Source organism: Esox lucius, chromosome 24, assembly GCF_011004845.1.
Source record: "Esox lucius isolate fEsoLuc1 chromosome 24, fEsoLuc1.pri, whole genome shotgun sequence".
NCBI lineage: Eukaryota > Metazoa > Chordata > Actinopteri > Esociformes > Esocidae > Esox > Esox lucius.
In genome coordinates this window covers 15,689,419-15,706,704 of record NC_047592.1, presented here as the reverse complement: position 1 = coordinate 15,706,704, position 17,286 = coordinate 15,689,419, and the positions used below count along the sequence as shown (strand labels likewise).

Sequence of the window (17,286 nt, the reverse complement as noted above, 5' to 3'; positions counted from 1 at the left end):
AATCAATGCCACGTAGAATTTAAGCAGTTCTGAAGGCGAAAGGGGGTCAAACACAGTATTAGTATGGTGTTCCTAATACTCCTTTAGGTGAGTGTATATTGCCATATAGAAAAAAAACTGTTCTATATGCCGCAGTGCAGGAAATGTTCAGGAGACTCTATAGAGGGCTTATGTGGGGAAAAAATCAAGGGGCACTGTGTATTGGCAAATGTTGCTGGTGTTTTACTCGTCGCATACCATTAGCAAAATTTAAAATTGCTGTATAGCTTTCAATTTAGATCCCTCACTCCTATTGTTAATGGAGGTGATAATCACCACGTGGTGATTATTTAACAATTCAGCCAATGATCTAATGTAGTTGTCAATTACTTATATTAACTGGCCATTAGCCTGCTGTATCACCTTTAGAGATGTAGATGTAGGATTTTATCTGTAAAAATATAAAATTAATGTTTAATGTATGAATGTGATACTGAAAAGAAAGGGTATGAAAATCAATACACACAGCTTCTCCTTATTGGCTTATTTAGATTATTTACAATACAACTCTTAAAAAGTATTCATAGCAATATTCCCAGAGAGGTCTTTAAAGCACCATGGACATCTCTTTTTTAACAAATTTATAGCATATATCTGCGCTGAATGTTGGTCGCGTAGGGCCAAAACCCAGGTCTTCATTTTCACATTACTGACTTATTTTGACCGGGGATACCATCTGAGTACAGTTGAGTCAGTCTGAGTGCTAACTTCCTCTAAGAAACAAAACAGAGAAGTGTTTTGCCCTTCCAGGACCAACATTGTGCAGTCCTGTAATATATTTGTCTCCAAGCAAATGTTCTCGTTCTAGACAGCCGGAAATAATATTGACTTTTCAGTCATGACAGGAATGTTGTACCAGTTTGGCTCCGGCCATGCAGCAAAGAATTGGCCACATTCGTAATACAATGCCCATCCTAAGCATCATGAACTCTGAGACTGCCAAGACGGAAGGAGATCAATTTGGGTAGAAAGGTGAGTAACTGGTTTGATTAACTTTATGTACTGTGTACCCTCTCCTGTTATCATTTAGTACAAACCCAATTCCAAAAAAGTTGGGACACTGTACAAATTGTGAGTAAAAAAGGAATGGAATAATTTACATATCTCATAAACTTATATTTAATTCACAATAGAATATAGATAACATATTGAATGTTGAAAGTGAGACATTTTGTAATGTCATGCCAAATATTGGCTCATTTTGGATTTCATGAGAGCTACACATTCCAAAAAGTTGGGACAGGTAACGATAAGAGGCCGGAAAAGTTAAATGTACAGATAAGGAACAGCTGGAGGACCAATTTGCAACTTGTTATGTCAATTGGCGACGTGATTGGGTATAAAAAGAGCCTCTCTGAGTGGCAGTGTCTCTCAGAAGTCAAGATGGGCAGAGGATCACCAATTCCCCCAATGCTGCGGCGAAAAATAGTGGAGCAATATCAGAAAGGAGTTTCTCAGAGAAAAATTGCAAAGAGTTTGAAGTTATCATTATCTACAGTGCATAATATCATCCAAAGATTCAGATAATCTGGAACAATCTCTGTGCGTAAGGGTCAAGGCCGGAAAACCATACTGGATGCCCGTGATCTTTGGGCCCTCAGACGGCACTGCATCACATACAGGAATGATACTGTAATGGAAATCACAACACGGGCTCAGGAATACTTCCAGAAAACATTGTCAGTGAACACAATCCACCGTGCCATTCGCCGTTGCCGGCTAAAACTTCATAGGTCAAAAAAGAAGCCGTATCTAAACAGGATCCAGAAGCGCAGACGTTTTCTCTAGGCCAAGGATCATTGAAAATGGACTGTGGCAAAGTGGAAAAGTGTTCTGTGGTCAGACAAATAAAAATGTGAAGTTAATTTTGGAAAACTGGGACGCCATGTCATCCGGACTAAAGAGGACAAGGACAACCCAAGTTGTTATCAGTGCTCAGTTCAGAAGCCTGCATCTCTGATGGTATGGGGTTGCATGAGTGCGTGTGGCATGGGCAGCCTACACATCTGGAAAGGCACCATCAATGCTGACAGTTATATCCAAGTTCTAGAACAACATATGCTCTTATCCAGACGCCGTCTCTTTCAGGGAAGACCTTGCATTTTCCAACATGACAATGCCAGACCACATACTGCATCAATTACAATGTCATGGCTGCACAGAAAAAGGATCCGGGTACTGAAATGGCCAGCCTGCAGTCCAGATCTTTCACCCATAGAAAACATTTGGCGCATCATAAAGAGGAAGGTGCGACAAAGAAGACCTAAGACAGTTGAGCAACTAGAAGCCTGTATTAGACAAGAATGGGACAACATTCCTTTCATAAACTTGAGCAGCTTGTCTCCTCAGTCCCCAGACGTTTGCAGTCTGTTATACAAAGAAGAGGGGATGCCACACAGTGGTGAACATGGCCTTGTCCCAACTTTTTTGAGATGTGTTGATGCCATGAAATTTAAAATCAACGTATTTTTCCCTTAAAGTGATACATTTTCTCAGTTTAAACATTTGATATGTCATCTATGTTGTATTCTGAATAAAATATGGAAATTTGAAACTTCCACATCATTGCATTCTGTTTTTATTCGCAATTGTGTCCCAACTTTTTTGGAATCGGGTGTGTACATCATCTTTTATATTGCATGTTGTTTGATGTAAGTTCTGAGTTGTAATGCCCCATATTAGTTGTATTTAACAGCCCACATTCAGAATTTACTATGAAGGTTTTAGGATGTACACATATTTTCAAAACAATATATATATATATATATACATATATACAGGTGCTGGTCATAAAATTTGAATATCATCAAAAAGTTGATTTATTTCAGTAATTCCATTCAAAAAGTGAAACTTGTATAATGTATACATTCATTCCACACAGACTGATATATTTCAAGTTTTCTATTTCTTTTAATTTTGATGATTATAACTGACAAGTAATGAAAAAACCAAATTCAGTATCTCAGAAAATTAGAATATTGTGAAAAGGTCCAATATTAAAGACACCTGGTGCCACACTCTAATCAGCCAATTAACCCAAAACACCTGCAAAAGCCTTTAAATGGTCTCTCAGTCTAGTTCTGTAGGCAACACAATCATGGGGAAGACTGCTAACTTGACAGCTGTCCAAAAGACGACCATTGACACCTTGCACAAGGAGGGCAAGACACAAAAGGTCATAGCTAAAGAGGCTGGCTGTTCACAGAGCTGTGTCCAAGCACATTAATAGAGATGCGAGGGGAAGGAAAAGATGTGGTAGAAAAAAGTGTACAAGCAATAGGGATAACCGCACCCTGGAGAGGATTGTGAAACAAAACACATTCAAAAATGTGTGGGAGATTCACAAAGAGTGGACTGCAGCTGGAGTCAGTGCTTCAAGAACCACCACGCACAGACATATGCAAGACATGGGTTTTAGCTGTCGCATTCCTTGGGTCAAGCCACTCTTGAACAAGACACAGCGTCAGAAGCGTCTCGCCTGGGCTAAAGACAAAAAGGACTGGACTGCTGCTGAGTTATGTTCCCTGATGAAAGTACATTTTGCATTTCCTCTGGAAATCAAGGTCTTAAAGTCTGGAAGAAGAGAGGAGGGGCACAGTATCCACGTTGCTTGAAGTCCAGTGTAAAGTTTCCACAGTCAGTGATGGTTTGGGGTGACATGTCATCTGCTGGTGTTGGTCCACTGTGTTTTCTGAGGTCAACGCAGCCATCTACCAGGAAGTTTTAGAGCACTTCATGCTTCCTGCTGCTGACCAACTTTATGGAGATGCAGAATTCATTTTCCAACTGAACTTGGCACCTGCACACAGTGCCAAAGCTACCAGTACCTGATTTAAGGACCATGGTATCCCTGTTCTTAATTGGCCAGCAAACTCGCCTGACCTTAACCCTATAGAAAATCTATGGGGCATTGTGTAGAGGAAGATGCGATACGCCAGACCCAACAATGCAGAAGAGCTGAAGGCCACTATCAGAACAACCTGGGCTCTCATAACACCTGAGCAGTGCCACAGACTGATCGACTCCATGCCACGCCGCATTGCTGCAGTAATTCAGGCAAAAGGAGCCCCAACTAAGTATTGAGTGCTCATAGTTTTCATGTTCATACTTTTCAGTTGGCCAACAATTCTAAAAATATTTTTTTTGTATTGGTCTTATTCTAATTTTCTGAGATACTGAATTTGGGATTTTCATTAGTTGTCAGTTATAATCATCCCACTTAAAAGAAATAAACATTTGAAATATATCAGTCTGTGTGTAATGAATGAATATAATACACAAGTTTAACTTTTTGAATGGAATTACTGAAATAAATGATATTCTAATTTTATGACCAGCACCTGTATATAAAAACATAATTATTGTGATAAATCTCTAACTTTCTTTCCTTATAGTTTGTCCTGATCATTGGTAATTCTCATCTCTGTGCCTTGGTGGATAACACTGTCCCCATGCCAAATCAGGCTGATTCCACTGGTCGACCTACCATGGCTTTTGGCTTCATGTCCACTCCTGGAACAAGAGTTTCACACCTGATGGCAGATGTTCATGGGAAGGTGTTACCCAGAGGCCTCGTCCCAGACATCGTATGTCTGATCATTCCTGGTAACAACCTTGAAGCCAGCCCATCCATCTCCCAATGCCAGCAACAATTGCAAATACGCAGAGCCCCTTGATTTTTTTGCACATAATCACTGTATAGAGTCTTCTTGACATTTCCTACAATACATTCACTGCGGCATATAATAGTTTTTTCTGTATGAGTCAATATGTATTTCATATCCATTGAGTTACATTGTGGGAAAAAGAGGGTGTGGAAATATCGTGTTGCTCGATGTAACATTGCGTGGGAGTCGGGGAAAGTGCCTAAGGAGTGGTGGACCGGGGTGGTGGTTCCCCTGTTCAAAAAGGGGGACCAGAGGGTGTGTGCCAATTACAGGGGTATCACACTTCTCAGCCTCCTTGGGAAAGTCTACTCAAAGGTACTGGAAAGGAGGGTTCGGCAGATACTCAAACCTCAGATTGAAGGGGAACAATGCGTATTCCGTCCTGGTCGCGGAACAACCGACCAGCTCTTTACTCTTGCAAGGATCCTGGAGGGGGCCTGGGAATGTGCCCATCCAGTCTACATGTGTTTTGTGGACCACTTTTATGGACAGGATATCGAGTCGTAGTCGGGGTGGGGAGGGGTTGCAGTTCGGTGGGCTGGGGATCTCATCGCTGCTTTTTGCGGATGATGTGGTCCTGATGGCATCAACGGTCTGTGACCTTCAGCGCTCACTGGACTGGTTTGCAGCCGAGTGCGAAGCGGTTGGGATGAGGATTAGCACCTCTAAATCTGAGGCCATGGTTCTCAGCAGGAAACCGATGGAGTGCCTCCTCCAGGTAGGGAATGAGGCGTTACCCCATGTAAAGGAGTTCAAGTTTCTCGGGGTCTTGTTTGCGAGTGAGGGGACAATGGAGCGGGAGATTGGCCTGAGAATCGGAGCAGCGGGGGCGGTATTGCATTCGCTTTACCGCACCGATGTGACGAAAAGAGAGCTGAGCCGGAAGGCAAAGCTCTCGATATACCGGTCAATTTTCCTTCCTACCCTCACTTATGGTCATGAAGGCTGGGTCATGACCGAAAGAACAAGATCGCGAGTACAAGTGGCTGAAATGGGTTTTCTCAGAAGGGTGGCTGGCTTCTCCCTTAGGGATAGGGTGAGAAGCTCAGCCATCCGTGAGGACCTTGGAGGACCTTTGCGTCGAAAGGAGCCAGTTGAGGTGGTTCGGGCATCTGGTAAGGATGCCCCCTGGACGTCTCCCTAGGGAGGTGTTCCAGGCATGTCCAGCTGGGAGGTGACCTTGGGGTAGGCCCAGGACTAGGTGGAGAGATTATATTTTGACACCGGCCTGGGAACGCCTCGGGATCCCCCAGTCAGAACTGGCAAATGTGGCTCGGGATAGGGTAGTTTGGGATCCCCTGCTGGAGCTGCTGCCCCCGCGACCCGATACCCGATAAGCGGATGAAGATGAAGATAGATGTAGCAAACCATTCCCCATGATTAGACAGGTTTGTCTTACTCTACACATTCTCCTGGACATTTCTACACATTCTCCTGGACATTTCTTACACTGCTTTCTCTGTGGAATATTCAATAGTTTATGAGCTATGGGGCAATATGTATTCCATATTCTGTCATTGACATTGTCTGAATTTTACCCTTGGAACATGTTTTAATACCCACCTTTTTTCGATAAATATGATAATTTTTTGAATTGTTGATAAAATGTTTTGGGAGGTAGATTTTCTCAAACAATTAATAAACTTAATATATCTCCGTTTTTGAGTAATTCGTTGGTCTCTTTTATTTTGAAATATTCCAGATTTTCGTGACCCGGAAGTGTTTCTTTAATGTTGCTCACAAGACGCTGATCTTAGGTTATAACTCGCCGCCATAACGGCCGAAACAAAATAACAATACACTGGTTTCAAAGAGCGTATAGAGGTACGGTCTGATTATTTTAACTTTCTAATATTGTTAGCTACCTCCGTCTGTTTTGAGTGACATCTATTGCTAGTTTGGGGTGGCTGAATTACTTTCCTAGCAAGCTATCTACAGTGGCTAACTGTACTAGGTTGTATATTGGTTTATATAGCTATGGACTCCCTGGTATTTCAGCAACACATTATTTTCATTTGCATTTAATTTCCTGTTGTTTTTTTTCTTCCTCCTATAGCCCTCCATCGCACCCTTCCCTGTTTTTGACTGACTCCCTGTGATGACAGAACCACGCAGTCCTATCTCCACCTCCGTTCCCCCCACACCCCCGGGCATCATTATGCCCCCAGCTGACGTCAGTGGCATGACCGTGGAGATGGACCCCGTGGAGTACACCCTACGCAAGCGCCTGCCCAGGAAACTGCCCAAACGTCGCAACGATGTGTATGTCAACATGAAGACGGACTTCCGGGCCCAGCTGTCCCGCTGCCAGAAGCTTCTAGAGGGTGGAGGTCACAGAGAGATCTGTGTCCACGGTCTGGGCCTGGCCATCAACAGGGCCATTAACATTGCCCTGCAGCTTCAGGCCAGCAGCCAGGGGGCACTACAGCTAGCGGCCAACACGTCTACAGTGGAGCTGGTGGACGACCTGGAGCCTGAGGACCCGGACGAAGCAAGGGAACCCATGACTCGCACCCGGAATAACTCAGCTATTCATATCAAAGTATTCTACCCGGACCCACAGTGAACCCAAACACACGTGACAAATGTTCCTCTGATATGGCTGTCTGCCTCCATTATCATGCTGTCTGTTATATTATGATGACTGTGGCTTGTATCACAACCGATCAATCCCACTGGCCATACCAACCCTTTGTGGTGGAAAAAAACCTGTCATCCGGACATTGGGATTAATGGCTGCATGTACACCTCTTCTGACCAATCAGATCCCGTCTTTCAATAATTCATTCAAAGATCATAATGAGGCTGCCTTGGTAAATGCAGCCAATGAGAAGAATTTATGATCTGCGTGGATTCCAAAACTGTTGGATGCTCTTGCTCAGCTTTGTCATCTTATCAGTCAGAGTAGTGTATTAGTTGTTGGATTTCTTGCAGTCCTTTCTTATCACTCACTGTTTGCAGCAGAGACTACACTAAGACTAGCATGCAATTTGAAATTCACCTGTTCCACATCTTGTGCTGTCATGTTTCATGGTCTGAAAAATATGTGGATTTATGAACCCCTTTAGGAGTTTATTAATTGGACTTGAAGATTCTTGCAAATTCTGATTGTATATTCCAGTACAATGCAAACTAGAAAATCTTTCTGTCTTTCTTTTCTTTTTTTTCTTATGTATTTCTGTTTTTAGTACATGTTAAATATTTATGTGCCATTTCCAATTAAATTTTTGTTTACAAAAGCACTAATGTCAAGTTAGTGTTTGAATAAACAGTAAGTGATGCTTGTGATTTTCTTTTTTTTGAATAATTGTTTTCCAACTGAATAGGCATTCAAGCTCTATTTTTTTTACAGTTTTCATTTTTGTTGTTTTACTCATCAGTCAATACTAACCCAAGTTCATGAGCAAATGGGTCAAAGACAGAGAAGATAAAGTGTTCAGTTGCTACAATTTGAAATTGTCATTTGATTTGCACTTTGGGTGTTCCTGACTCTTATGGCTTTTTTCATGCAATTGCTTCAGTTCCATTTTATTTGTTCATTTGGATTCTTATTAGTTCCTGCTAAAGCAGCTGCTCTTCTTCCTGGGGTCCACAGAGAACAAAATGTAAGTAACACCACACAGATATTTATAAACCTAAACAATTTCAAATGGAATCACCTATGTGTGTGCTTTTTGTCTGTGGGTGTTGGTGTATGTGTGTTTATCTTTTAGTACTACTCTGTGCCATAAGATACATTTTTATAAAGGATATTTTGCTGTTTTCTTCAGTAACTGAAGGAGTTCCATGTGGTTATGACTCTACAATATTGTGTTGCCGTGAGTTGGTTTTGAAATTCGTGATGAGACCGCGGATGACATGTAGTTGAGTGTTAGGTATGTAAAACCATATAAATATAACCACATCTGATTTCTCACCCTAATTAATTTGAATTGTTACTAAACCTTCAACTCTAAAACATCTTTCTTTCCATAACAAGCATCTCCTTGAGACAGAAAAACAAAAGAGGCAATTATCACAAACAGACAAACTTCCTCTTGTCTTGTTTTTATCCATCCTTTTTTATTTAAGAATAATATTTTGTATTTAAATACTAAACTGCGCAGTGATAGAAGGGACAAACAACTGAAACAGGAAAAAAACATCGGCACTGTGACTGCGAGACATTAAAACGGGAAGCAAAACAACACAGGCAAACAAAAACAAATGCCAAAATTGAAAGAAGCTTCAACGTCATTGACTAGGTTCCCAGGATTTGCGCTGATTGGCTGATGTTTGAATGGAGGAGAGAGAAACAGGCATTCAGGATGTTCCTCATAAGAACCAATCAATATTTTTCCTGGCAGTCTTGCTATCGGTGTCAAAGCCCTTTTAAGCACTGGTCTGCGTGAGTCAGACACTGATAACCACTGCACATAGCTTCAGAGTTCTCACGTAAGCCCCTTCCGCTTAATCTTTTCCTCATTCAACCCTGGTGAATATCTGGTTCTGTTTCTCTCTATCCCCTCTATCTGGGAGTTGTATAAAAACGGTCATTCACACGGATACTGTCTCATACACACATAGACAAACATGCCAATAATTTTTTTCTAAGGGCAACAGAGAGTAGTGCACAATTGGATATTGACATGTACAAATATCTTTACAACCATGTTCAGTGGTGTTAAACAGTGATTATGGTCAGCCACAGTAGTCTGTCTCCTAGCTATGGTAGATCTCCCAGAAAACCATAGCCATGACAGTGAGATGAGCTTCAACTTAGAAATATAAATCTCTATAAATAAGTCATTACAAAAACAGTATAAAACACTAATAGACAGCAGTTGTAAAAGTGTGGTGTGTTAAGAACGAGGTGGAGCTGTGGCATTTGAAGAGTGTGATTTGTGCTAAACTTCCCTAACCTGGGTTTTCAGAGGCAGTCATGCTGTTCCCTTTCAGTTGGCCATTTTGGTAAAACGCACAGGTGGCATGCTCTTATCGTGGACCCCCCTGGAAACAATATACAATCACTCCTTCCGTGGCCAATGAGGGCTCCAGCCCGTTGGACAGCCTTCCTACCACAGCCCCCGTACTCATTACACTTAAAACGAAAGACTAGGCTGAATGACCTACTTTGTCATCAATTTAACCGGCTACTTTAGGGAAGGGGTGTCTAATCTGACAGGCGTTTACAGTGAATGCTATTATGGTAATGTGTCCTGTACACTGCTGGTGCTTGTCTGGTTAGTCACCCACAATTAGCAAGCCGCGAAAGGCTTCCAAGACGGGTTTGCACTCTAGACCGTGTCCTTTGTCAGGCGGTTTTGAAACCACGCCAACAAATCTTGACCCTTGTAACCTTTGCCCGGTTACTCTTGGCTAGGGTCATGCTTTTGCTGCCTTTTTCGTTTCCAGTTTGTGTGTTTTCTGTCACCCAATGTGTCCAGTTAAACTGGAGAGACAAGTCACTGCGGACTGACTCCCCTCTCAGCAAAAGTGACAAGCTACTATAAAATATGATGTGGTTAGATAATACTTATATTAGGTAAAAATACTATCCAGGTATTGTAAGATCAGGCATCAGCAGCATTTGAGCAGAGTAATGCACCCATGACCAGCAATCAACATGGTTTGAAAAAGACATCCACGCAGTAGGAGGCCACAGAAATGCACTCATTGCACCTCAGAATTGTTCATAGAACTTCATCCTCTCCTTGAGGACTCTTGTCTGATCCACACAATATCCTCTAAAGAGTTCTACCTGGCATTAGGCAAGGTGAATAGTGTCAAATCCCGCCCCTTGGCATGGGAAGCTCCAATAGGGTAGGCCAGCCTCGGAGTGCCCCAATCAGCTTCCACCCTGTTGGCAGACGGCTGCGTTGGACAGCAACAGGTGCACCTTTCCTCGCAGGAAGTTGACATGGACCTGGAGGAGCTCCGACGCAGACGACACCCTCCATGTCTCTGCTCCAGACACTCCCACTCCTGGAGGGGGGTACTCCTGACAGGGAGCCCGAAGAAACACCTTGGGTTACATAAAATAGCGCTGTTTACAGTTTTTGTTCAGAGGCCATGAACCAGACAACGATCCAGAAACTGTAAGGTTTCATACGAACTTCCGTATTAGCGCTTTTTCTCCATTGCACAAAATGTTTCTATGGCAACAAACAACAGTACACAACCATTAAATACATATTTAAGAGAATTCAATTATGACAGATATTCATAGACGTTATTTGTAATATTGAAAACTGTCCGGTGGCCCTCGAGGTTCAATGACTAACGACTGGAGAACAGTTCGTCTGTCCTGTCCTTGGCAGGTGACCAGTACACTCTGCCTGTCAGTGACCTTATTGGTAAATGCGAGTGTGGTTGTTGACGTTTGTAGTACTTTCTAGATCAGCCCCACCAGAGAAGGGATTGTAAGAATATTTCTGACAAAAGCAGTCCCTTTCGCAGGGGTATGACCCCAATCTAGGGCCACAGTGATTCATGGGTTGTGATGAAAATATATATATATTTTTTTTTTACTAGTAAATATTCTGTATATACATTTTCTATATTTTAATGCTGCTCTCAGATTCAGATAAATTAGACATTGTTTGAGAAGTCTTCTGACTCCATTACTCAAATGTCAAAAGGTGAGCAATAAATAAAATGTTCGGAATCCTTACAGTAGCCATGAACCTTGAAGTTTGTCACCCGGCTCACCTGGAAGTTGAGGCTGCGCAGCACCTGTCCGATGCTGAAGATGTTTCGGAGGCTGTTGTCTATGTGGCTGTGCAGCGTCGCGTCGGTGACGGAGCCTCGTAGGGAGCCCACGGCCTGGCTCAACAGCCACAGACCCGACTGCACCTCCTTAGCTTGCTCCGGTGCCTACAGAAACGCACAAACCCACATCCTTCGTCATTTGACTGATGTGATATAGGCTGAAACGTCAAAGGCCAAACTCTCCCACGACTCTGTAAATCGATAAGTTCGCACTGCTGAGTCGATAATGTTTTAAGAACATTGGAATGTCACTCACATTTTTCCTCTCCCAGACATTGAAGTCTACTTTGGTTTGGGGAACAGTGACGGGCTCTGGGAGCCCACATCCTTCTTTACATGTCAGCTGAGAGAGGAAGGAGACAGGGATGGAGGAGGCAGACGAAATGTGAATATCACTAGGAATCTCATCACTAAGTAGTGCCAGTTCATGGCCGTCAAGAGGCCAGACCAGACGTCCATGTTGTGCGTCTCACCATGGCTGCCTCAGCGTCTTTGGCCTCCTCAATGAAGTGTTTTAGGACCCGCAGGTCGCAGATAGGTCGCAGGGGGGAAGCTCGGCCTGGTCTTGTCCACTCCAACAGCATCAGCAGCAAGGTTAAGAGTCCTACACACACACACACACACACACACACACACACACACAGGAGTTACCGCAAAACCACCCTCAACAAAACGTAGCTGAACATCCAGAAACAGAACGTATCTTAACACCAATATGGAAACATGTTAAGGGGTTGGCGCTAGGGGTGGAATTGCCCTTGGTGACTAACCACATAGACAGTGTGTCTGAATACACAGGGTGGGTCAAATGCAATCGTGAGCTGGCACTCGTTTTGGCCACCAGGGGGCCTGGAGATGTTGCTCCCTGACACGAAGAGCTCCAACCACTTGAGCTTGTGAGAGGAAAACAGAAGTGTTTGGGCTAAACAGGCCTCTCCATCTGCTCTGTCCTATGGGCACATCTCCTAGAGCAGACTGTTTTTCATATCCATTGCCGTATTCCTCAACGTGTTTTATTGAAACTTCAACTGAGTGGTTCTCCTGCTGCAGGTCATATGGGCGCGCTGTTGAATGAGCTCTTTCACTGCAGCCTGAGTGTATGACACCGTAAAATGCGTCAGATTAGAGCCTCCTCCCAAGACTGTCTCATCCCCGAATCAAACATCAGAAGGCCCCGTAGATTCTTTTCCAGGAACAACTCTTTTGTGGGTTTAAGGCCAATTCACGCGAATTCTGTATTTGGGTTAAAGCAGTGCATACAAAGAGAGCTTATCAAGATATCTCTGTTTTGAATAAGTGATCTACGATCCTCAAATAGATTATGTGCTGTTTTGCTTCGCTGTTTCAATGATAGGACTTTGGTTTAGTAATCAAACCTGTGCCTCTACATTTTCACAAGTTGCCTCAATCAACTAGAGAACGACTGATGAACAAGGAGATTCTCAGCTTGTGCAAAATCTATTTATTTCCATTTGAGCCTTGTGTTCTTTCAGTACAGGTCAAATTCATCTGGAACATAAATGGCGCATTATCAAATTGAACAGTAAATATTCATCCTAATTTGACTGGGGGCCAACTTCCCTCTGCACTGAGACACTGTGCAGAATCTCATAGGAAATACAGTATAGACTCTGCATTCACAGAGACAACCGTCAGCCCTCCCTCCCAGCCCCATGACCCTCAAAATGTGTACAGCACTAGATCATGTCCCCTTGTACCAGCCCAGGGTGCTTCCCATAAAAAAAGGTTGATTATCTGAGTCGGCCGTCCACATGACCTCCTCCACCCCCTCTGCACATACAAGAAGCTGCGACAGTCCGGTGGGTCACTGGGGCATAACTACACAGCTCAGAGACCTCTGTCCACAGGGAGCACATGGCCCGACCACGCACCTCTCAAAATCCTAATCAGTGCGGCGTGGAAAAACGCGTCTTTTCAATCTTCTATTTACACGAACAGAGTGTCGTTTGGAGGAACTGCTTGAGTCGGGTTCAGAATGAAAAAAGTATAAAACACATCAGTCATTGCTTAAACCAGCAGTGTGTGTGTGTGCACATGGAAAAATGCGTGGGGGGTTGTGTGTTTAACTCGAAGGCACACCATGTAATGACAAAAAACAACAGAATTCCATGCACATACAGTAGCCTCATTCCATTCTGAGAAGTTGAGGGTGCTTTGAAAAGATCAGCAGGACTGAACAAAAAATGTAATCGCTTCAACAAGTACATTTGTGTGACCCCATGAACTTTGCCATGGCCTACGTGTGAGAGTGACTCTCTCCTTCACTCGGTTACTCACTCACAGGCCCCCTGGGTGACTTTCAAACACTGAGCCAAGCACCCTGGTGCCTGTCGGTCAGTCACGTGCTGACCACAGGAACCGGGCCAACCTGAAAGGTAACAGGACCAGTGGCAGTGCCCAAATGCCTTTCTAGGATCTAGTTTTATTCTGTACAACGGTCATGCAGCAGGGAGTGTGGCAGTTGAATCCCCAAAAGGTCATCTACGGTGGTAATATAAAACGTGTAAACAAGCCTATTTGCACTTGTATTCCTGCATTAATTGCAGAGATAAAGTGATCAAATAACACAAAAACTATTGTACTTTTTCATTTCTCTACTGAGAAAAGGGATCCAATATCAATTTGTTTACTGGAAAATGTATGTAAAGTTCATCAGCTTAATGAAATGAATTAGTGTTCAGAAACATTTTATCTACACATTTAAAAAGAGAATGTGTGACAGTGCGAACACAATGTGTGTGTAAAAATGAGGCAAAAGGGAAAGAAAAACAAAAAACCCAGCGATAACAGTTATTCTCCGTTCAGGTCAGAAAAACAGCACCTCACATGTATACATCAGGAAACAATAATCCGCGCTGAACTGTGACTAACAAAACCAATACACACTGACCAAATAACTAAGAGACAACAGGTGCGTCCTCTGGGTGCGCTGCGACCATCACACTCCGGCAGGGGGTTAGTACACCGACGAGGTGGAGCGCCGGAGAGGAAGAGGAGCTGCGGTGCCTCGCGGAGCACACGTCACAGAATGACTCCAGTAATCATTCATGATCAGGTAACTATCAGGCAAAGTTTGGACCAAAACACAATTCAACAAAACCTGCAATTGCATCTAACGACTACATAATGTTCCAAGCTTGATGTGGTCTTTGGAAGAGAAAGATATAGGACCAAATATTACATTTGAAGGATTTTTTTTTTACACTTCTTGAGATGACTAATCTAGAGGTCTACATACCCTCTCCAGCAAATACATGTAATGTTTGATCCATTTGCTCAATAAAATTAAAGATACAATTGTGCTATGTGTTTAATCAGGTTAATTCTATAATTAAAACTTAAAGGTCTGATCACATTTGTGGTATAAGTTCACAAACATTCTCTCATCCCTGTAGCTGTCACTAAAGCTCTCTTTTGAGACAATTTTCATTTTGAAGATGTGTTATAATGCAAATTACCTTGGTTTATTCTCAAGGTGAACTAATCACTTCAGTCAATTAGTAAAAGTGAAAGACAAGTCAAATTGGAAAGAGTGACAGGAGAGACTTTGCATAAAGGGTGAAAAGGCTAAGACTGAAACCATGATATGAGTCAGCAAGCAGGTTACACTAATGGGATGTCATTTCCTGTCAGGAAACCAGAAGAAATGCAACGTCAAAGAATAGATTTCTGAACTTCCTCTGTGGGAATCCCTATCCTGAGAAATCATTCTCTGAGAAACCCAGAGTCATCTCATTCTGACATTATTCAGCATTAAGTGGAAACGTAATTTCCTGCCTGCCTAAAAACTGCTGCGTCATGCTAGAGTTAATATAAATGTGAACAGAATGCTATAACTGTTGGGTGCAGCACCATCACTCATCTCACTGAGAATACCATCCCCCCGTTAAAGCATGGTGGCGACAGCATCATGTTATGAGGATGATTTTTATTGGCAGGGACTGGAAAAACAGTTAGGATTAAGGGCAAGATGGACAAAGCCAAATATTGGAAGATCCTAGAGGGAATCCTGCATGAGGACATTGACTTGAAATAGGTTCCCCTTTAAGCAATATAATGACCCTAAACACAGACAAGGCTACAGCAGAGTTATTTAAAACCAGAAAGTTGAGTGTCCCAGCATGGCCCAGTAAAAGAACATATACCTCTATGCAATCGAATCTTTGGCGAGACTTGCAGTATAAGAACGCATGCACTCGCTACCGTATGTTGTTCTGGAGGCATGCGTCTGCTAAAACAATCAAATGTAATATTAAATGGGAAAAAAAGTACTCCTATGAGATATTTAGCAAAACAATATTACGTAGTATATTAAGTCCACCTATTTATTGAATGCAATCCAGAAAAAGAGTGCTTTTTTGTATGATGCAGACCGCATCATATTTTTAAATCAATCCAATGGAATACAGGATTAGCAAAAACACTTTCAAGTTTAAAGCTTTTGTGTCAAACATGTAAAAAAAAGTAAATAGGCCTATTCACTATTACCACGATAAAACTGTTTTGACAAATGTATGGAATTTAGAAATTTTTCAAATCTATTTTCACATGATCCATGATCAAATGAAACAAAAATGTAGAAGCATGCAGCTTCAAATCCAGAACAGACTTGTGCGGTCCAGGGAGACCCATGCGTAATTAGTCTCCTTAAACCCGCGTGGGAGGCAGGCACTCTGTCTAAGGAGACTATACCTAATGCGATCCACTGAACTTGAATGGCGGGGATAAAGCTCCTCCATGCTTTGCCTCATGCTATAGATATCGGTGACTTTACGCACGTAGGCTACCGCCGTCGAGCCCTTAGAAAAGTTTGTTCTACTCAAATGTGGATTTAGTAGCCTATTGCATTTACAACATAGATTACGGTAGCAATTACAAGTCTGTCTTACCTCTTGAAATGTGTAACATTCGCAAACCAGTGCGGCATCTTTTACAAGCATTGCGCAAAATGATAAAGTACGTTCACACTCTTCAGCAAGTATAGCAAAAGGCAATTGTCCATATAAATTCCGATCACGCCCAACGCACTTCCAGGTGAGGAATGTGGAGAGCTGAGCGCTGCATGCGTTTCCCTGTCTGAGCCAGTACAGTAGCTTGCGACTCTACTATCTATCAGGACTTTGCATCACTGCTTTTGGCAGCCTGCTAAAACGTGTCTTTACCTCCCCTCAGCAACAGATAAGGCGATACAGCCGATAGGAATGAGCGCACGCTCGTTACGCGTCAACATAGACAAGCGCCATATAACATCATCTCAGATCGTCCTTCGCCATACCACTGAAACTATTGAACCACGAGAGAAAATATATGAAGAACAACTAGTTACTCACTGGGTGCCTCCATATCGGAATCCACATAATCCCTCACAGGATCCTCGCCGTTTCTCCCCTTGGCCCGTCTATTGCCCATTAATTGCAACTGAAGCTCTTTTATGGATTTGTCCCTGGGTTCGCACTTATCCGGTAGGTGTTTCTTCAACTGATCCCTTAGACTTTTTTTTATTAATGACAATGAAAATAAAGTTGCATTGTCCCGTGATAACTATCTGAACGACTTCCTATGTCATGGAAAAACATATTTAATTGCCATCCAAATATCAGTGTTTTAAAACAATAGTCCTCAAATGTAAATGTCTCCGAAAAGCAAACAGGGACTTTCCATTGACTTATTTTTTAGGAATGATTCCCAGTGCACTCTCAGCACACGTTTTCCACTTGTACATAAATTAAATTGCAAACAATGGATCAAAAATGTATTCCTTTGTAATCCTGGAAGGCACGTGTGCCTTAAGTGGCAAGGTGCGCTCATA

General features: G+C 42.6%; 2 protein-coding genes across 4 annotated transcripts; one reads left to right on the top strand and one right to left on the bottom strand.

The window, feature by feature from the left end:
* Positions 1 to 6,414: 6,414 nt before the first annotated feature.
* Positions 6,415 to 7,994, top strand: pop7 (POP7 homolog, ribonuclease P/MRP subunit). Its single transcript, XM_010903454.3, has 2 exons — positions 6,415 to 6,530; positions 6,763 to 7,994. The coding sequence occupies exon 2, from the start codon at positions 6,805 to 6,807 to the stop codon at positions 7,270 to 7,272; it is 468 nt and encodes a 155-aa protein (XP_010901756.1). The 5' UTR covers positions 6,415 to 6,530; positions 6,763 to 6,804; the 3' UTR covers positions 7,273 to 7,994.
* A 782-nt stretch (positions 7,995 to 8,776) lies between these two features.
* Positions 8,777 to 17,286, bottom strand: epoa (erythropoietin a). Of its 3 annotated transcripts, none has more exons than XM_020043347.1 (5): positions 16,808 to 17,286; positions 11,930 to 12,060; positions 11,713 to 11,799; positions 11,397 to 11,561; positions 8,777 to 10,710 (listed from the first exon to the last, which is right to left on the bottom strand). In XM_020043347.1, exons 1-5 carry the CDS (start codon positions 16,884 to 16,886, stop codon positions 10,534 to 10,536), a joined length of 639 nt encoding a protein of 212 aa, XP_019898906.1. In that variant the 5' UTR covers positions 16,887 to 17,286; the 3' UTR covers positions 8,777 to 10,533. The 3 variants fall into 3 exon arrangements, with proteins under 3 accessions (XP_019898906.1, XP_010901757.1, XP_019898907.1); XM_010903455.2 differs by having other exon boundaries at positions 8,777 to 10,686; XM_020043348.2 differs by lacking the exon at positions 16,808 to 17,286 and adding an exon at positions 16,367 to 16,736.